We start from the raw sequence: 19,626 nt of genomic DNA, 5'->3' as shown, positions 1-19,626 counted from the left end.
GTGCCGATTGATTGTTGATGGCGGCGTCCGTCCCAACCGAACGCAAACAAGATACAATTAGGAGCGACTGTTGGCTCACACCACGATATGAACTCAGCTCAGCCGGTGATAAATGCACCACGTGGAGCTGATTTAGTGACGGGGATGGCTGGATGATAGGTGACTGATCAGTTCCAATCCAATATGCCGTCAACTACGAAAAGTTATTAAATTAGGGGAAGTTGGGGGAACGCCGAATACTTTTTTTCTGACGCCCGTAGCACGCAAGGTAGACAACATAAGCTATTCTTGTTGGCGTCATTCGAGAGGCCAGTCTTTTGCCTTTCAAACATACCAGGCGCATTTGATGAATTCGCATACCGTTAAGCGCACAAACTAAAAATATCAAAGAAGTGACTTTTTCGGCGTTGCCCCGGACTGCGGGGAAAGCCGAAAATGGGAGAAATGATCTACGGGGAATGCCGACATTGATGTTTTGCCACTTTATCTCAAACTTTATCCAGAATTTATCAAAGCTGACACGCGTTTTAAGAGCTTGAGGACGCTTGGTGCACACTGGAAGTTATAATTGTGTGATATAATAAGAAAATGCCAGGTAAATAATTCCTTATAGGTAACAGGCCGTTGTGTCGGTTGAAAGTGTAGTTTGTGTGACTAAAAATTCGTGTTGCTATTCTACAGCAGTAAAGTCCACGTAGCGTGCTTTAACGTGCGTAATTGCACGTTTTCGGCATTACCCCAGCCAGCCATACTTTCATTTGCAGGCCCATAACTTTTCAGCGTGCCGTATAAATTTCAAATAGGCAGCACACTTATGCAAAGACATGCTGAAGATTACTTGACCGAATTGGCCAGACAAACGGTAGCATAATGAGTAAGAAATGCAGCTTCAAAGGCGCATGTAGTACAAGGAACGCGTACCTTGAAAACGCTCTTGGCGCCCTCCCAGCCGAAGTATTCCGAATGACGACTCGTAACAAACATGCGATAATTGTAGTCACTTAAAGGAAATAGTTCACTTTTAACATGGGTTTTGAACTGGAATAGCAGTTCCGTAGCTTAGGCTGAGACGAGCATAAATCAGGAGCTTTTACAGCCCAACGATCACCCTAGGCAAAGATATTCTATTTCTCGTCCCGAAAAAGGTGTCTTGCGTTGAGGATGTGTGCCTTGCATATATTTCCATCCAGTATGAAAAGAGCATGGGTCCCGAAAATTCTTCAGAAACTAGAGAAATTATCTACGAGAACTCTAGAGAAATTCTCGTACTGATCAATTAGGACATTCAGGGGAACATTATCAGATCGAGCAGATCGCCCAAATGCCGGTGGCTGCGATAATTTCTCTGTTTCTGAAGAATTTTCGGGACCCATGCTCTTTTCATACTGGATCGCGTGTGCCTTACAGAAACTGAAAAGTTCTTCCTATATCAAAATATAGAAAAAAATCTTTTGTTATAAAAGGTTTTATTTTCTTTGCTGATTATTTTGAACATAAAAATCATAAATCGTTGCAAAAAAATAATTTCGTGAAAGTGAACTATTTCCTTTAAGCTTCAGAGCATCACTGACAGGTGGCATCCATGTCTTACGGTTTTCGAAATATCTCGAATTTCGGCTTTGCCCCAACTCCGGCATTGCCCCAACTTCCCCTACTGGTTGACCTAGTGAATAGGATAAGGTAGAGCTGAAATTTCAATAAAGAACGTTTTTTTTTTATTTGATGCGTAGATTACATTGCACATACTGCGCAGGTGCACATTATCTGCTGCTTCATCTCTCCATCCTCTGTGGTGTGTAAGCTCGTCGTTGCTGGGCAGTCGGTCCGGGCGCCCGTGCCTTCCTGACCGGTCAGTTGTCGGCACGTGCAGCCGACAGAGACGGCGGCGGCGGCTCGCCCGGTGCAGTGACTGACCAGCCAACCCGTTTTTACGGGCCGCCTTACTCCGTTACCTATCCGGCTAGGTTTACTGCGGGGCTGCCAGCTCCCCTGGATCGGTGGGGCAGGGTGACTGAGGCTCACTCCCTCACCTACACCCGTCAGAAACCGAGCATAGACCGTATCAGAGGCTTTGTGTAGGATTGGCTGATATTTCTTGAGTCATTACTTCCTGAGCTTCACGGCGGGATCACGAAGCGTTGCCGGTTAGACCATGAATATTCAGTTTAGAATCCATGCTTACTGCTTCGAGTATCGGTTGATTCATAAATTGGTGATGCATGCGCCATGAGCGCTGCTGGAAAAGTAAGCACGGTAGTAACACGCTGGAATGAGCCTGCCAAACACTGGCGCTCATTCCGCCCTGACTCTCGGGATCAATCCGTGTTTCTGATAGCTCAAATCGCAGTTATGCAGATACGACATGGATAAAACTGGAAAACATCGATAAATGCGTCTTAAATGTGTAATTGCAGCGATAGTTCTATGCTTAGACTTGAAACTGGCGCCTGCTGTACGGGTATATATGTGAAATTACTGACCTCATATCTGATTCGACGACATATGGGCAGGCGGGCGTAAATGCTGATGTATGCTTTAGATCAAATAGATAACAGAGATGCCAATCTGTCATTAGGAATGCTTCTGCTCCGTTTTGTTCAAAAATGACCCGGTCTTCCCGCTATTTTACACTAACTTCTAATTAAAACGCACATAACTAATTTATCATAAATAGCAACTCTATTTAAATTGAAGGAAGTGCATTTCGATTATTATCGAACCCAATCAAACTAGGTGCCATGCTGTATGGTTATTCAAATGTAATGTATTAAATCAACTGTTTCTATAAAGACTGGCTGCTGTATGTACTCCATCGCCATAACGCTATCACTCAGTCTATTCGTTAAAGCCAGCACTCGGCCATATCGTGGCGTCTTCATTAGCCACGGCCTGCAAAGGGCACCCGTCTGTGACGGTTAAAAATGCGACAAATTAATGACTGCCCACGTATGCCGGCTGTCAGCATCCGCGGCTAATCTGCCGTTTGACACGGGTGCCATCGGCTCGGCACGGGCCGGTCGTTTTTGGGCCGGCCCACAAGAGCATATCGCGATGAAAAGTGTATGTGTGGTGGCACCGTCAGCCCGCCATGGAACGAACACGGTACGGTTCCAGTGAGGGTATCGGTCTTGGACCCGTGTGAGGAACGCGGGGCAAACCAGCCACCATTTGTCGGCTTGTGGGGAGAGTAGTTGAGACTGCTTCTTTCTTCTTCCTTCTCTTCTCCCTTCCGTCCCGCCTCTTTCTCCCTTTCTCCTCCCCCACCAGACACCTATCCCTCTGCATTGATATCCCTCCTATCCATTCCACGATCATACCTGCCGTCTCCAAACCTCCCTCCCACGACTGGTCACCGCGCCGCCCGCCCTGGCTGATTAATATCACCGGAAGGCGCCTCCTCCTTCCCCAATGACACTGCGGTCACAGCGTGTCCATTGACGTGATTCATAGCCGGCGCGGTGACCGTTTTGGGAAGGGACAAATAGGTGCTCGGCTGGACACGAGACGCCAGCTTAGTTAGGGTACTTGCAGCGCTTCGTGATTAAAAGCTGGAACCAAATATGTTATGATTTGTTGGCTTTGTTGATGAGATTAATAGCGTTACAGGTGACAGCCATGTAACAGAGGTTGTCACATGTATCAAAGCGTGTGTAATGTGTGTGCCTCTCTTGCGACCACATCCATTTGGAAATCAAACATGAAACACATAGGGGAAGGTGGGGTAAGACGGACCAGCTGAGGTTTGAGGCCGCATATCTTGCTACACTGCTCTCTTAATTCATATTATTTATAGTCTTGGGAATGCTCAATCCTTCCTCTGTTGATATGTGTAAGGACTAAATTTCAAATTAAAGACATCTAGGTGGTGGATGTTCTTAAAGAGGGACATGTCAAAAACTCAGACAAGAAAAAATGTGGGGTAAGACGGACCACCCAGCAGTGCCTGCTAATCTATCCGTTCATGTGAGTTACACTTCTGCTCTGTACTCTTGTGAGAAAAAGTAACCAGAATGGTAAAATAACAAAATGAGCCTTTATTCTTTACTCATGTGTGATGGAAGTGCAGCTAAAAGCTGGGAACATGTGTGTTGATTGATTGTCGTTTGGCATGAATGCATGCTAACTGAGCACTTGCATGCATGGCTCACATGCAACAAAGACTCCTTCATGAAAAATTAGCTTACTGAAACTTGTGTCAATGTTTTGGAAAAGAACTTTCCATATGCAGGGTACAATGGACCACCACAGGGTAAGATGGACCACAGTGGTCCGTCTTGCCCCAAATCTAAATTCTGTCATTATCATGACGTATATGTCAAATAGCCCAACATTGCGAAACCTTGCCTTTCCTAAAGTGTGACTATAACTAAGTTTATAACTTTGATCTTCACAGTTAAGTGCAAAATAGAAACTAATCATGCAAGAAAGGCGCCGTAGTTGAATCACCCGTAGACCTCTTATGTTAGATCGGTTTGACGAAAAACTACATTTTTCTCAATAACTCAAAAGCTATGCATCCTAGCAGCATGAGCTCAAGGTGGCCATTGTTACGAAGGAAAACAAACATAATGAGTGCATAAAGCAGTAGATACCAGCAGCGGTTCAGCCGGGAGGGCTGGTGGTCCGTCTTACCCCACCTTCCCCTATCCAAGATAATTTTGAACCATTAAGAGTCAAGAGTGAACTAATGGGTAATACACCGACATACAAAGATACCATTTTGTTTGTTTGTTCGCCGACCTTTTGCATTTCTCCGTCAAGAGGAAAGAGTTGCACGCTTTGTGGGTGCATAGCTGCTGCTGAGTGCATACTGCATAGCACCTGCCAGCCGCGCCCTGGCTCTAAAACAGCTCTCTCTGCAGCTAAATCGTTTGGCCATGGAATTCACTGTTTACACTGGGACTATTTGCGAGCATTGCAACAGCACACACGGGCGCCTCCCACGTGTAACTGCAGCGGAACCGGCTCCCGACTGCCGCCCACAATAAAGAACATGCTGCAAGAAAGCAGGTCGACAGGCGTCCCGCCTAACTTATCATAACAAATATATCATGACCCGGGACTGTGACGCGCGCGTCTGAGCCCTGCATGCATTGAGCGTCGCTATTTCAATTATCTGCAGTGAATCGGCTGCGCGCGGCGCCTACAGCGGCTCGGCGGCCGCCCCACAGCGCGGCATTGTCCGTCCGCGCCGCACAGGACACCCATTCAGCCGGGCGGCGGCGGGCGACCATGAACCAGTCACCCACAATCCGCCCCCCCCCCCCCCCCCGCCCCCGCCCGGAGCCGGCAGCAGCGTCACGGCACGCCCGACCGCCGAGCCGCCGTGACGTGGAGACGAATCACGGCGCACGTCGACAGTCACGGCGCGTGACGCTATTTACAGAACTGCGGAAATTTGTGGGCAGGGCGGTGTGTCGCTTTGAACCAATCGATCTTCGGAGAGAATGTGAGAGTGTTGCTTGCTTTTGACGTCTCAGGGGCGTTGAAAGCCAGAGATGCAAAGTGATCAATGTGTTTCTAATGTAAGCTGGAGAAAGTAAGGCGAAGGTAGAGATTCGAGTCGGGAGGAGGAAGTTAAGCAAGAACTTAGAAGAATGTAGAAGGGGCCAGAACGATGAGCACACTCATGTGAAGTACGAGGACTGTAAAGAGGCGCCTGTGAACTCGTGAGCGGCGGTCTGTTGACTCTGGCGCTGTAAGAGGCGGGAGTAAACCAGTCGGTAATGCGCTCGTGACACCGGCCACCCTTTGAACGGCTGCCGGCGCGCTGTTTGGCCTCACGGTGAACTGCTGGGAATGCCGCACTCGACTCAGCAGCTCAGAGTGACTGGTGGCGCATTCGACAGGGAATGCTCGGTCTAAGCAGTTTGGAGGATGCGCCCCGCACAGCTGGGGAGAGGATCATGTTGCATAAAGGCGGCCTGTCGGTCTGATTCGCTGGCTCAGCGATTTGTACTGGCCCTCTGAGGAGGCGTTCTTCTGTGTCAGGGCAGTGGGTGCTGATGTGTCTCAGTTGCGACCCGCGTTCCTGTGCATTCTCTCTGAGCTATTAGCTGATAAATCGCTTACTGATGACTGCCCCCAACCACAGTGTCCGCATTTTTATTTCCATGTTGTCGCCAATGGGACATGTCCAAATAATAAATGGCTGAACCGTTTCGCTACCCAAAGTTTGTGATGTGTGTGTCCAAGCATTAACAGCTCAAACTATCAATGTTGTTGTTAATTTGTTAACTGTGTTCTGTGGTCTGTGACATGCCCCCATCCGTGGGATGTGCCCCATCTCGCCTCGTCACTGACCTAACTAACTATACTACCCCGTGTGCCGTCTCAGGTGCACCAGATGATTCAGGAGCGCCTGGCCCGCCACCGGTACGGGGCCGATGTCGGCGAGTGGTCCTCCTGGGGCGCCTGGTCAGCCTGCTCCCTGCCCTGTGGGGGTGGAGTGTCCACACAGACGCGCCACTGCACGCCGCACCCGGGCAGCCTCAAACAGTGAGTATCGGCTGGGTAGGTGCGCCAATACTCGTCACAACCAGCAGCTTGAAGATTTGTCCAAGATACATGCCCTAACAGTTCAATACATTGGCTCTCAAATTAGAACACACGAGCTGCCATTGAGGCTTGCATTACTATCATTGTTTTGGAGCAGGTGGGTTTTACGGAGCGTGACATTGCTTATATGTTCGTCGCATGTTCCTGTTTACACAAGTCATGTTTCAAAACACTGGCACGATTGTGTCCGCTGGCGGTCGGAGCATATTCTGAGCGCCGGGGCCATTTGGATCATCATCATCATCATTTATTTCGTTTGGAAGCTCCATGCACTCACGGCTTTTCAGTCCAAGTGTCATACAGTAAATAGGTAGGCACATATATAAAGCTAAAATAAACACTTAAGCTAAAAGTAAAAACCATGAAAAGCATGGGACTTAAAAAGTAAAATGCATATCGGTACAAATGACCGAAAGCTACGCGCACAGTGACTAGTCACCATTGAGTAATAGTCGACAACGCCTGCGACAAGTGGCCGACGTGCGTGACGACCGAATGTCTGCTGGCAGCGAGTTCCAAACGTCACAGGCGCGGTAATAAAAGAACTTGCGAGCATGTTCGGTGCGGACCCTCGGCAGTTCGAGCTGCATATTCTCAGTGGCTCGAGTCTGTCTGCTCGACACGTCGCTGCGTTGTACAAACCGCTCAGAGAGGCACTTCGGTGCATGAACATTATTCAACAAGTAATGCACAGTACTGCAGTCATTCTCCGCCACCATCCTGTCTATATGGGGCCAGCATAGCTCTGCCAACAGAGGCGTCACATGAGCCGAGCGTCGGACCCCCATGACGACCTGTGCACAGTGGTTTATCACCTTCTGAATACGGTGTCGCTGCACGACGCCACATCCCGACCACACAGACATACAGTATCGGATGTGGGGGAAAATTAACATCTCCACGATCATCTGCTTCACGTTATGTTTACGGTGCGGCATTGTCCATAGCCGGTGGTAATGTGTGCGGTCATGCAGCAGCGGTCTGTCTGTTGAGTGCGCCCCGTGACCCCCTACCTCCCTCCCCCCCCCCTCCCCTGCCCGCAGCCACACCCGGAAGCGGCTCAAAACGCGGCTCTCTAACACACAGTGTGTCGGCGTCTACAAGCGCTTCCACATGTGCAACGAGCAGGTCAGTCAGTCGCCCTGGCGCACACGCGTCTGATCACTCTCACCCGCACGCGCGCCGCGGTCTTCCGTGTTGATATTTTCTATCGGGCCCACTCAGGTGATAACTCACTCGGCCGAGTGGCGTCAGGAGCCGGGGGTCGGTGCGTTTTATCCGTGGCTAGCTCCCCTCCCTCAGTGCGTGAGGGCCGTCCGGCCGGCGAGTGACGGCCTGGCGCCGTGTGTGGGTCCGCCGACCACCCTCCCATCCCTCCCCGTGATCAGGGGGTGATGACGGACCGGAGACTGCCTCCCGGGCCGGCTTTTAGCCCCGGGCGACGGCGGACGGCCCCCTGACCTGGGGAGGTTAATGTGGCGGCCAGAGACGGTCCCCGGCGGGCGGCGCGCCGGCGCGGCATTTCAGCACCTCTAAAACACGCCGGCATGTTACAACAAACTGGCCACGAGGTGCCAAAGACGCCACCCCACCCTGGGCCGGGCCGCCCTGACGGCGGGCTGGGGAGGGGAGGGGAGGGTGGGGTAAAGTGGGTCACGCATGGGGTACCCACTCTCTGCTCCTGTGGTGAGAGAATACCATCGCCCATCGGGTTCATCGCATACCATCGAATACCATCGTATCTTCCGTTGGCGCCACTGAAGCTAAAAGTAAAACTATTGAAGACGGCAATCACCCTAAAATCAGTTTATTTTTAGCACACCTGTCTTTCACGGCGCACCTCGTCGGCCACATTAGCATCATAGATTGACGGCTGGGCGGTGTCATTCACAATTGTCATCATCAGTGTCATATTGAGCGGTCTGTCCACACTATAGAAGCCTAACGTCCCAGGCGGCGCGCCAGATTGAGGTGGCCGGGCCGCGTCAATCACACGTCCATGTCCAGTGTCATCGTGGGGCGCTACACCGTGTTGTTTTATCGAAATGTGATGGATGTATTCACCACAGAGGCTCATAGGCAGTGGACAGAGAGCGCGTGCTGACAGCCAATTCATTGACAGATAACAACAGAGCGCTGCAGTTCCGATAAAGAACACTGGCCGACAGACAGGACAAACAGCGCTGGCCGCTTCAAATTGCCAAATGACGTTATGCAAATAACCATCGCCAGGAAACGTTTCTTGCTTGAGCTAATGGCTTAGATAAGATAAACTGCCTGGACATGAAATGAATGCGTTATTGTCAAAACGGTACCAAACGGTACCATTATCTCTGCTAATGAGCAATGAACTGGCTGACATTTCAATGTTTCAGCAAACACTAGGTTGTAAATATTTGACAAAAATGTCGAGAAGGTCAAATTCGCCATTACGATCAAAATTGGCCGACTATCCCGCTGCTTACCTGTTTTGTGTATCTAAAACAGCTAAATACCTGGTATTCGGAGCTATAAACATGACACAATCTTTAGATAATCGCAAACGCACTTATGCAGTTTACGTTAAACCATTAATGTGTAAATTATAACGACATGTTAGACACCTCAATCGCAGTCATCTTCCCGGCGCGCACAACACCATAGTGCGTCCCAGTCTGACCCACTGGGCAGTATACTGTGTGATGACAGTTCGTCACGTGTGTGTGTGTGTGACAGATGTGTCTGGCGTTGACAGGCGTGTCCCGAGCCGACCGACCTCAGGGCAGAACAATGCACGGCGTTCGACTCCAAACCGTACATGGGCAAGCTGTACCAGTGGCGGCCGCACTACAGCAGTGAGTAGAAAACAATCGATGAAATGTGTGATATTTATACCATTGCATATTTATTTGTAGGTACAGATCTAATCGAGCGTTTTCGCGGCAATATTTATTTTTATTGCCTAAATCTACGTTTGTCGTTAGGTGTTGCGTATGTGAACGCTATTCTCGAATTACTTGGGTAGTAACTACTATGTATACAACAGTACCATAGCCAGTAGCTTTTAGAAACTGCAAACAACACTAGGTCGCTGTATAGATGATAACTAGATTGCAGGCCCCTGCCACCCACGGCGCCCTACCTTCCGCTCACCTTCGCACAGCAGAATCAGCACCGGATACATGCTTTAGGCAGACTTTTTGCACAAACAATGGGTCGTAAATTAAACCCCTGTTGTCTGTGGTGTCTCGCCAAAAAACATACCGCGATGAGGTTCGGATAAGTACATGGAAACACGGGTATACGGCCGTGTATTTCAGATTGTGGTTTTTGATCGGCACTACTTCACTGCTGGCCTGGAAACCTGTTTAGGGAAGGTTACAAGGGCGAATACTGGGAGAAGTGTTACGTCTCATGAGCCGGTTCCACGTAATGGGTCCTGCTGATCTCTGCTCTGGGAATTGAAGCCGAACTCACTTCCAGCAATTGAACGTTTTTTTCTTCTTCTCTGGGTGCTAGAAATGCGCAAAATTGAAGGGAATCAACCTACATATACCCATGGTTTTACGCTGTCTATTTTTTTACGATAGAGTTGAGTTGTGTTTAAAAAACCTTTTTCGTCAACTACCGTAATCACTAATCTGTCAAATAAATTACGCGTATTTACCTCGAAATTTTGTTATTGTTTTTGTTTTCCGCCAGGTACTTGTAAAAAATATTTTGACTGTTATCTTTAAAACTGTAACAGTAGGGTGAATTTGAGTCCCACTCCCAGGTACCATATCTATCACTAATTGCTTCTCGTGCCTATCCGTCCTCAGTGTATATGCATTAGGCGCTGTTTGTTGTGTTCTGCAGGCGAATGGCAGACGGCGCTTGCCATCCCAAGTCTCCCTCCCTCCCTCCCTCTCCCGCCGCCGACAACTCTGTTATTAATGTTGTCCTGTCACGGGTACAGCAACGACACACAATTGCCCTCAACTTGACCGCGACTGATACATGGAGAGGGCCGCCGAGTGCTGACCCGTCTGCTGAGCCTCCCAACTCTGCCGTGCTGGGGTGCCACAAAAGGAACACCGCTGGCACCATGCTACTAAGCATAGGGGTTTGGTGATATCGTGAGAGGTCGCCGAGACTCTGTTGTGACTTGGCATGTGTTTTCTCGGATCAGAAAAATAAAGATGTCACCAGCTGAGCCTCGGACAGGTTTGGCTGCAACTTTACATGGGGTGAGATCACCGATTTGCTGGGGACAGACAGGGTGGCGTTTTTCCTTCGCTAGTGGATGATGTGATACGTCAGTTTTATCGGCGATCTCGGTCGTGCTATGGAAGTTGTTTTACAACCAATTAATTGGCCACGAAGCTCAGTCAAATGCACAGATAATGAACTCATCTGGTGGATCTCATTCCTTTGCTTTGATGTTTTCAGCTATGGTTCCTACCTGTGGGGTACCTTTTCATTTTGAAAACTGACGACAGCATTTTGTAATCAACGCATTGCCAGTTTTTACAACGTATTGTTCTAAGTGCAATACAAATGAGTGCATATCATCCTCGTCCTCAGTTATTCCTCGTGATAGCCCGCGCTCCCTTCCTATCGCGTAGGGAACCGGGCGGGTAGGGTCGGGGCGGCCGGCCCGCCGGAGCTGCGGACGCGTGACGTCCGACGCCGGGCCGCCAGCTGATTGGCCGGCTGAGTGGACCGCCGCCCGGGGCGGTCGGGTCACCGCGCCCAGCCAGACGGCACAGTCTCGAAAATGTATCACCCTTGAGGCAGGAAAAGCAGCGTGGGGGCATTCCACGTCAAATCGAACAAAAATCGGCTGTTTTGCACCTTACCATCAGCGATTTCATTATAAATTTGTGAGCGAGTTCCTGTGTCGCCCCGAACATTACATTGATGTTTTTTGCACATTCTGACCACAGGTCTTCTAAATATAGGGCATCGAATTTTTACAAAATGTTGCATCTTTATATTTTTGAACGACCATAACTTTGGTTGTGCTTGTTTGATTTGAATGAAATAAACCTTACTGTTTAGGTAATTTCTTAAGCATTTGTTTAGAATTGCACCTACTTAAATATATGACCTTGAAATTTGCTTAACTCTGTTCTTAAGCACAAAAATTGAAATAGCAAAAAACACGTCACCTTCGATTTGGCTAATTTTCATATATTTTATTGCCTACCATATTCTTAACAACCTGTTAAAAAATTAGAGTGGGCAATTCATAAGTTTTGAAGAAAATGGCACATATGCAAACGTATGTTAGCAAGCGCAGTGGAGGGGGAAGAGTGAATTTCGCCCCACCCCTCCTGTTTTTCGCCAATTTCTCATAGTATTAATGCGAAATTAATTATAGCTACCTGTTCAAAATTGAGTTGCACATCTCATCGTGCAAGCAAGAAGAAAATCGGTTCACAACTGGTCTAGTAATAGCGGTGTAAAGTGAACATCCTGTCGCCGCGGCGACGCGGCGACTCGGCAGCCGGCGCCGACCGCTAGCCGCCGCCTGAATTGTAGACTGTGCCGGGACGGAACGGAACGGTTCCGTCTTTACATCGCGCTCTTTACCGCTGATTACGTTCGATTCGCGTCAAATTTTGTGAGAAGACTAAAAAATGTACAGGCAATCTTATGGTGTAAGAATTTTGAAAATCGGTTGGTAAACAATTGAAATATGAACGTGTAAACACAAAATTGTGATTGCTGCGTTTCCCGCGTCGGCCGATCCCGCCCCAGCCGGCGACATGTTACTCTTAGCAGGTCTCGACTCTAACTGCCATATTTATTACTGGATTAACTAGGAATTCCCCATACATACTCAAAAATGTATATTCTTTCGTATAGTGAAGGTAAAAGGACGTGAAGATATCGTTGCGTGATAATGTTTTCGTTGAATTTTTGGCTTCATGATGCATTTCCACACGGCTCAAAATTCACCGCAAAATATCGTTTGCCTGAGACACTTTTACTATGGAACTTGAATGCTTGACTACGATGACTATGTATTTACATTCTCGCGGAGTTTGGGATATCACTAATCAGCAATCATTCATTTCAGAAAGTGTACACAAGCAAGCATGTCTTGACTCTGTCTTTCAAGGTCACGCGCGGTTGCGTGATGTTGATGCATGAAAACGGCGTTTGCCGCGAGAGTTATGAATGGCCCACTCCAATTTTTTCACAGATAGTTAGGAACATTGTGACGGACATAATATGTAAAAATTACCCGAATCGAAGGTGACGTGTTTTTTGCTATTTAAATTTTTCTGTTTTAGTTCAAGGTCAAATGCATTTCAATGTCACTTCAATTAAATTTTATAATTAAAAATCAAAGCCTTATCAATTGCCTACGAGACTCTGTTAATATCATTTTGATACCAGAAAAGGAACCAGAGTTATAGACATTTAAAAAATTGATGTGTGGCATTTTTGGCTATATTCGATGACCTATATCTCAGCGATACTTTATCAAATTTCGAAAATATTATACGTAACTCAGTTTTGAACCATGCCCAGTCTGCCTACAAATTTTCAGAAAAATCGAAGGGGATGACGGATTTCGGTGTTTGATTTGACGTGGAATGCCCCCGTGGCAAAGCTTTCAGTTATAAACTAAACTGTGATTGATAATATCTCTCAGAGCTTCAATCAAAGATCTTTGTAATTTGTAAACCGTTCATGCCAATAGCGAGTAGCGTCAAATAAAACAGAACTTGATAGAAATAGAGCTAATAACTGATGCTGCAGAGAAGTGATAATCCACAGACGCCGAACTACCATCGATCATGGTAAGCCCGACCTCTCGGGTGCATCATTTTTCCTTTTCGTTATTTTCATGGATTCGCGCTCTAGTCCCTACTTTTGAGCTTGTCAGAATGGTACTTTGCAGCCTACACGATATGCTCCCAGAATTGTTGAGCAGCTGAGGCCGCTTTTGTTTGAGGGTATTTGGTTTGTATTGCTCACAAGCGATAATTTTACGGACGAATGGATGTCACAGACACTGGTATTTCGTAAAATATATGTACGCAGTATGAGAATGAGTAAAGTCGCTTTGAATACCTGGATGTATCCAAATACAGAGTAGGTATACCTACCATATATGTGTTTTGTAATGTGCCGACCGTTTTCCATGGCCAGGCCGTTCTGTCGTAACGCACAACACTAATCCCTCGTTTCGTTTCACCTATTCTTCTGTGGCCGCTTTCCCTTTCAACAGAGATCCCATTCAGAATACCTATCAGGCCCTACCCGGCCTGATCTGACTCCTGACAGGTCAGCTCGACCCCTCCCCCTCTCTCGACTCTGCCCAGCGTGCCCGTGTGGGGAGTAGGACAGCCCCCCCCCCATTCCGTATCGTTCCTATCCTAGAGTTGAGTCGACCGGTCGAGGCCCACGGCCCAGTGACAGCTCACACTTCCTGCGGCGGTGCGTCTCAGACTCGCTGGCTGGTGTCGTCGTGGCTGGTCCGTAAAAGTAGCGGTGGCATATGTTTAGGGCGTATATGGCAGCGGCCGAGGCCGATGGCCAAGGGTGTGTATATGGGGGGGGGGGGCTGAGGAGGTTAGGGAGGGGTGCTGGGTGCGTGGACAGCTGACGTTCGGCTGATTTGATGTGACGCCAGTAAAAAAGTGCAACTGTGTTTTTTTTTTTGGTGATATTTTCGCTCTACGTTTAACCCTATTAGTGGCAGGGGGGGGGGGGGTTGTTTTTATCCACCCCTCAGGTTTTTCGAGAATATCTCCGAAACCGCTGAAGCTACGATGCTGAAATTTTCTGACTTTTCCTAAAACTAAATTGGGCACATTCCCTGAAAATTTCAAGTTCATAACTTTACCAGGGGCGGCTCCAGAGCACTGAGAATTGGGGGGTCCTATTCGTGAAGCGAGTCATTTGGGCGAAGATCACGACGCTGCACCAGTTTTACGAACAGTGAATGAAAGGTATCATGTGATAACATATACAGTTATTGTGCATCCTCTTTTGACACGTTTTTGCTATAATAGGCGGATCCAGGCGTCCAAAAAGGGGGGTTATGTTTTACCTCCCAACATAGGTGCCCTGACACCGCCTATGCATGACCAATACAATTGTAGTCGTTATCTCATAAGAAAATTGTAACATAACAAGACCATTACCACCCTTTTTAGAAACAGTACCAACAAAAACCTTATTTACTATACTTTTTGTGTACCCCCAATCTCAATGATCTGTATCCGCCTATGATTTTTGAAAATGCATATTTTTAGGATCCATGTGAATTCCTGGTTCATTCTCTATCGATCGGCAAAAGTTGCGTTAAGATTGGTTCAGAAACCTGGCCGTGAGAAACAGTCTAAAATGTATCTGCAATTTGCCCGTTTTTACCCCCCTCTACCCCCCCCCCCCCTATTGACATTTTTTAATTTTTATTTTTTAGAAATGTAGATCACGTTGAGCGAAATCGAATGCCGTTTGAATTTTGAAAATCGGCCCGTTAGATCTCGAGATATCAAGGGGGGGTCGTAAACAGCCCCCCCCCCCTGCCACTAATAGGGGTAGCCAGGAGCCTGCCACTAATAGGGTTAAAAGTCACCGTGTCGACAATACCGCCAACAAATAATGTGTTGCGCTGCATTTACTATATGACCAAATGCATTTTGTAGGCCTTAACGCGCTAAGTGTAATTCTTGTTTTTTTCATATGTCGTGACAACACGGAAGGAGTGCATCGTTTCTTACAATCCTCCAATGGCGTGCTGTGCCTATTTTTAGATTTGTTACACCGGCTTATTCGCTGTGCAGTTACTGTAATGTTATCAATTGATGGCAATCCCGGATGCTACTGTTCCGGGGCCGGGCTAAGTCTTCCAAAAATCCCGGCTGATCGTCTTTTTGACAGCATCATAAGCACCTGAAACGGCTCTTAGGAGATCAAAATTGCCGCCTTCAGCTTATTAATTAAGCTCTTTCAGTTTGATCGGATTTTATTTGTATCATAACCAAACACTTCTCATATTACGATATTTTTGTCGGTAATATAAGCCTGTCAAGTCTGGAAGCCGGTGCTGGTAGCTCCGCACGGCGGCACTTTGACGAACTGCTGGAGGCGTGTGAGTCGGATCAGCGGGCATTAGGCGTCTGATTGAGGCTGATAACCATGCAGCAAGACGTCTAGACCCGGTGTCTCCGCTCTCTCCACCCTCCCCGGCAGTCAGGAGGGACTGTCCACCGCGCCGCGGTCACTCGTCTCCCTCGTCAGAGCTGTCAGGGAGCTGACCGGGACCGCTAACCGCGCCACCACCCGTCCCCGGTCCGCCGCCGCCGGCTGGAAGCGTGCCGTGTGACGCTCCCGTCTCGGCGGCGATCGCGGCGCGCTGATGTCACTGTTTGTCACGCCGCCGGCCGTACACGGGCCGATTAATCAGTGGCTGCGCCGCGCTACGGACACTTATCGCCGACGTTCGATGCCGAGGAGGCCCCGCTCGCGCCGCACACGCCGTGTGTGATCTCATGCCGCGGCCCTGACTCAGATGCCGCAGAGAGGTATGCCGCTGTTTGTGTTTATTTGAAGGCCCATTGAAGACTGTGGTATGGACTGTGTAGTCAAAAATGGTGGGCGGTGGTCCTGTGCTAGCTCATGAAACGGGGATTTTCCCGTTGTTGCCGTTTGGGCAACGAAGCATTGTGTTGATTGGAATGATCGTTGATAGATTAGTGATTGAAATATTTTTAACTGCAAGGCACAATTGAATATAATGGCTTGATGTTGACCGTAGCTCCAGTTTTGAGAAGCGATTTGCAGGCGTTATACGAGAGGCGACGCTGTTAAACAAAGTCCGCTCTCGATGTGCGTGCATGCGAGTTTCTGCCGATAGATGTCACTAGTGACGAACGCCTGCAGCTATACTGTGCCGCACGGCAGGAGGCTCAACGCCGCGGCTCCCGTGAACTCTGTTACGCGGAAATCGGAGAATCAACGTATGCTGATGGTGTGGGAGTGTTATACATGAGCCGTGCCGTCACCAGCCACCACATCCTGTCCACTGTCCAGCTCTTGTAGTATTAGATGTAATGTGACAGCGTTCCGCCGTCCGCAGAATCGCGGCCGTGCGCTCTCAGCTGCCAGCCGGTGGGGTACGCCTTCTACGTGACGCTGGCCCGCGCCGTGCGGGACGGCACGCGCTGCTCCCCCGACGGAGGACCGGACCGGGAGGACCACGTCTGCGCCGCCGGCATGTGCAAGGTAGGTCCCGACACTCACCGAGACGAGACGCAGCTTCCGGGTACGAATGACGGTTCTAGCGCTTATGCTGCATAGTTACGGCGAGGTGTTAATTAAAGGGTGCTGTATATTATTCTTTGGAGCGCTCTTGCGAGGAACATTATGAATATTAGAGAGAGAAAATATATGAAAAAATGACCTCTCCTCGACATTTAAATTTTTTTTTTTTTTGAAAACCGAATTTTTAATTCAAAAATCTAATTTTTGAATTTGAAAACCGCGGGAATAAGTCTGCTGCATCAATTATTGTATTCTCGTTCTCGTACAATTGTGTACATTGTCTTATTCTGAAGAAGACCTGTTGGTCGAAATATCAATACAAAAATATTTGGCCATTCAAATAATTTTAAATGTCGAGGAGAGGTCATTTTTTCATATATTTTCTCTCTCTAATGTGCTGTATATTAGTTTATCTGTTTGAATTCGTATTTCAGGAAGGCTGCAAGTAATTATTTTGTAAACTTTTCAATCAGGACCAACCGTCTAACCCTGCCTTCTAACCGATTTTAGACGAGACCAAGCCAGTCACCGGTGTCTGGTAGCCTGCATTCGGAGTACGGCATTTCTAGTGGAGGACCACGGGTGCTGATGTGGGAAAGTTCCCAGCTCTGCTGAGGTGTGGCACATGTACCAAAACATCGATCTGAGAATTTCTGGCGACCTCATCCTTATCCATGTTGCTCTAGTGTCCACAACAGCTCTGGAATGTTTGCTGAGGCAACTGGGAGCAGATGAAATGCTGATGCTTGTGCGCTCTACCCATTACAGCGTATATGGTAGTGCTTCTTCTGACATATGTGATAGTATCTAGAAGATTATGGCGCGAGGAAATCCCAAAGGCAAGCGAATGAATTTGTATTGTGACACTCGCCACACGCAGCCGGCTTTCAAAATATCCATCACTTGGCTTGGAAGTCTGTCGTCTATGTTTGGAGAGTGGCTTGGCTGTCGCCAACTCGAGGGGAAAATGCAGAGAGGCTTTTACGGAGCCCAGTCGATTATTTTTCATAACCATTTGGATTAGCGTGAAAACGTAATTTCAATCGCCAGTCTGGAGTGCATCATGATATGTGAATCGACTGAAAAGTAGCAGAAGCATCTGTAAAACATGCCGTACCCGTAAACTGCCCCATAAATATCAACCCATGTGTAACTGTAGCAGTGCATCTGTATCTTCTCCTGAACCGATCCCTGGGACCCGAAATCGAGTAAATATCTCCTGTGAAAGTGACTGGATTTCTTCACCTGCATAATTCATCCGACCGGCGCGTTTCAATCACACGCCCGGCCGGAGCCGAAAAGACGCGCTGTGTCGCCTCCTGGCCATCTCTCTCATCCTCGCCGCCTCGCTCCGCCTCTCTGGGCCGCCTCAGCCGCTCGCCCGCTCCCCTGGCGGCCCCGCTGAGGTGTTTACGGAGCGCCCGGCGGGCTGTCGCAGCGCCGTGCAGCGTCCCGTGCCTGCGCAGCTGCCGTATCTGCCGGCTGACGTAGCCCGGCCGGCCTCAGACGGACAGGCTCCCCTGGAGGGCAGCGGTGACCCGGCCACGTCATGGCCCCATCGCTCCGGCCGTGGCCGCGTCTGGACGTCCCTGATAGCTGTGACACGTGTCACCCGAGACGGATGGATGTGACGCTGTTGCTAACCTAACCCTTCCCAGCCTGACTCTGCCACCGCCCCAGCCAGTCTCCCCTCCCTCCCTCTCCTCTCCTTCTCCCTCTGTATCTCCCGCTCTCCTCCCCGTGTGATCGGTCACACCATGACAAATCGCCAGTTACCGGCCGATGCGCCGGCTGGGGCGGGCCACTGCGGCTCTCTGAGGACAATGCCGACGGCTGGCGGCGCCGGGCCTGGGTCAGCGTCTGTCCTTGTCCCCTGGGTGACCCCGCCGGGCCGGCCCGCCAGCTGAAGGCCCCGCCGGTGATCGGTCAGTAGGAGTGTCACCGGGGAGGGATAATCGACCGCTATCCATCAGAGCCACGCGGCACCCATCAGCGGCCAATTGAGCCCGCTCTGCCGCCCTGCAGCAGGGTCCTACTATGAACGTCAAACCCCTTGAGACCCCACTTTTTTGCGATAATTTTTAAATGCGTCAACTTTCGTTGACAATATTCTGGCAATGTATGTTTCAGAACCTGCCGAAACTTTTATTACTAAGGTATTTTGACGCCAAACGATTATGGAAGGTACTTCTCATTCACTCGTAATGCTAAGGTCAATTCAGGCCCGGGCAGAGGCTTGCGCTAGGCCACACTCGAGCCCCGCCACCAGCGCCATCTGCTCTAAATGCCATCTACCAGCGCCCGCTACCGCTACCAGCTACCACCCACCATCAAGCCTGAATGGAGCGAGAGACGCGAGTGACCGGTCGCCGGGCAAGGGGCGCCGGAGGGGTAGGGCGGAGCTTAGCGCTGACGTCATTGCGTGGCTCCGCCCCATGAGCGCGTAGCCTCTACCCAAACAGCAGATTCGTTCCGTGAAATTTAACATTACGAGTGAATGAGAAGTACCTTTCATAATCGTTTGGCGTCAAAATACCTTAGTAATAAAAGTTTCGGCAGGTTCTAAAACACACATAGCCAGAATATTGTCAACGAGAGTTGACGCATTTAAAAATTATCGCAAAAAAGTGGGGTCTCAAGGGGTTTGACGTCCATAGTAGACTGCTCCGATCAGCACCTAACCCTACCCTGGTCTTATCCGCTCCTTGTCTTATCGGCTCCTGGCCTGACCAGCTCCTCATAGTTGGTGATCAACTCTGGCTGACAAAACTAAAGTGTCTTTTGGCTTATTTCACTGCGTGGAGTGTGGATTGTCAC

General features: G+C 49.0%; 1 protein-coding gene across 1 annotated transcript in view; it reads left to right on the top strand.

Annotated features, from left to right (window-relative positions):
- LOC122367262 (thrombospondin type-1 domain-containing protein 4-like) overlaps window positions 1–19,626 on the top strand; it is a 102,619-nt gene that overhangs the window by 41,487 nt on the left and 41,506 nt on the right. Inside the window, exons 3-6 of the mRNA XM_043340210.1 lie at window positions 6,338–6,498; window positions 7,602–7,686; window positions 9,293–9,392; window positions 16,625–16,770. Coding sequence (XP_043196145.1) covers window positions 6,338–6,498; window positions 7,602–7,686; window positions 9,293–9,392; window positions 16,625–16,770 — 492 coding nt within the window. The remainder of the gene's footprint in view (window positions 1–6,337; window positions 6,499–7,601; window positions 7,687–9,292; window positions 9,393–16,624; window positions 16,771–19,626) is intronic.

Source organism: Amphibalanus amphitrite, unplaced genomic scaffold (assembly GCF_019059575.1).
Source record: "Amphibalanus amphitrite isolate SeventyFive unplaced genomic scaffold, NRLGWU_Aamphi_draft 000860F_arrow, whole genome shotgun sequence".
Lineage (NCBI taxonomy): Eukaryota > Metazoa > Arthropoda > Thecostraca > Balanomorpha > Balanidae > Amphibalanus > Amphibalanus amphitrite.
This window is presented reverse-complemented; position numbering and strand designations above follow the sequence as displayed.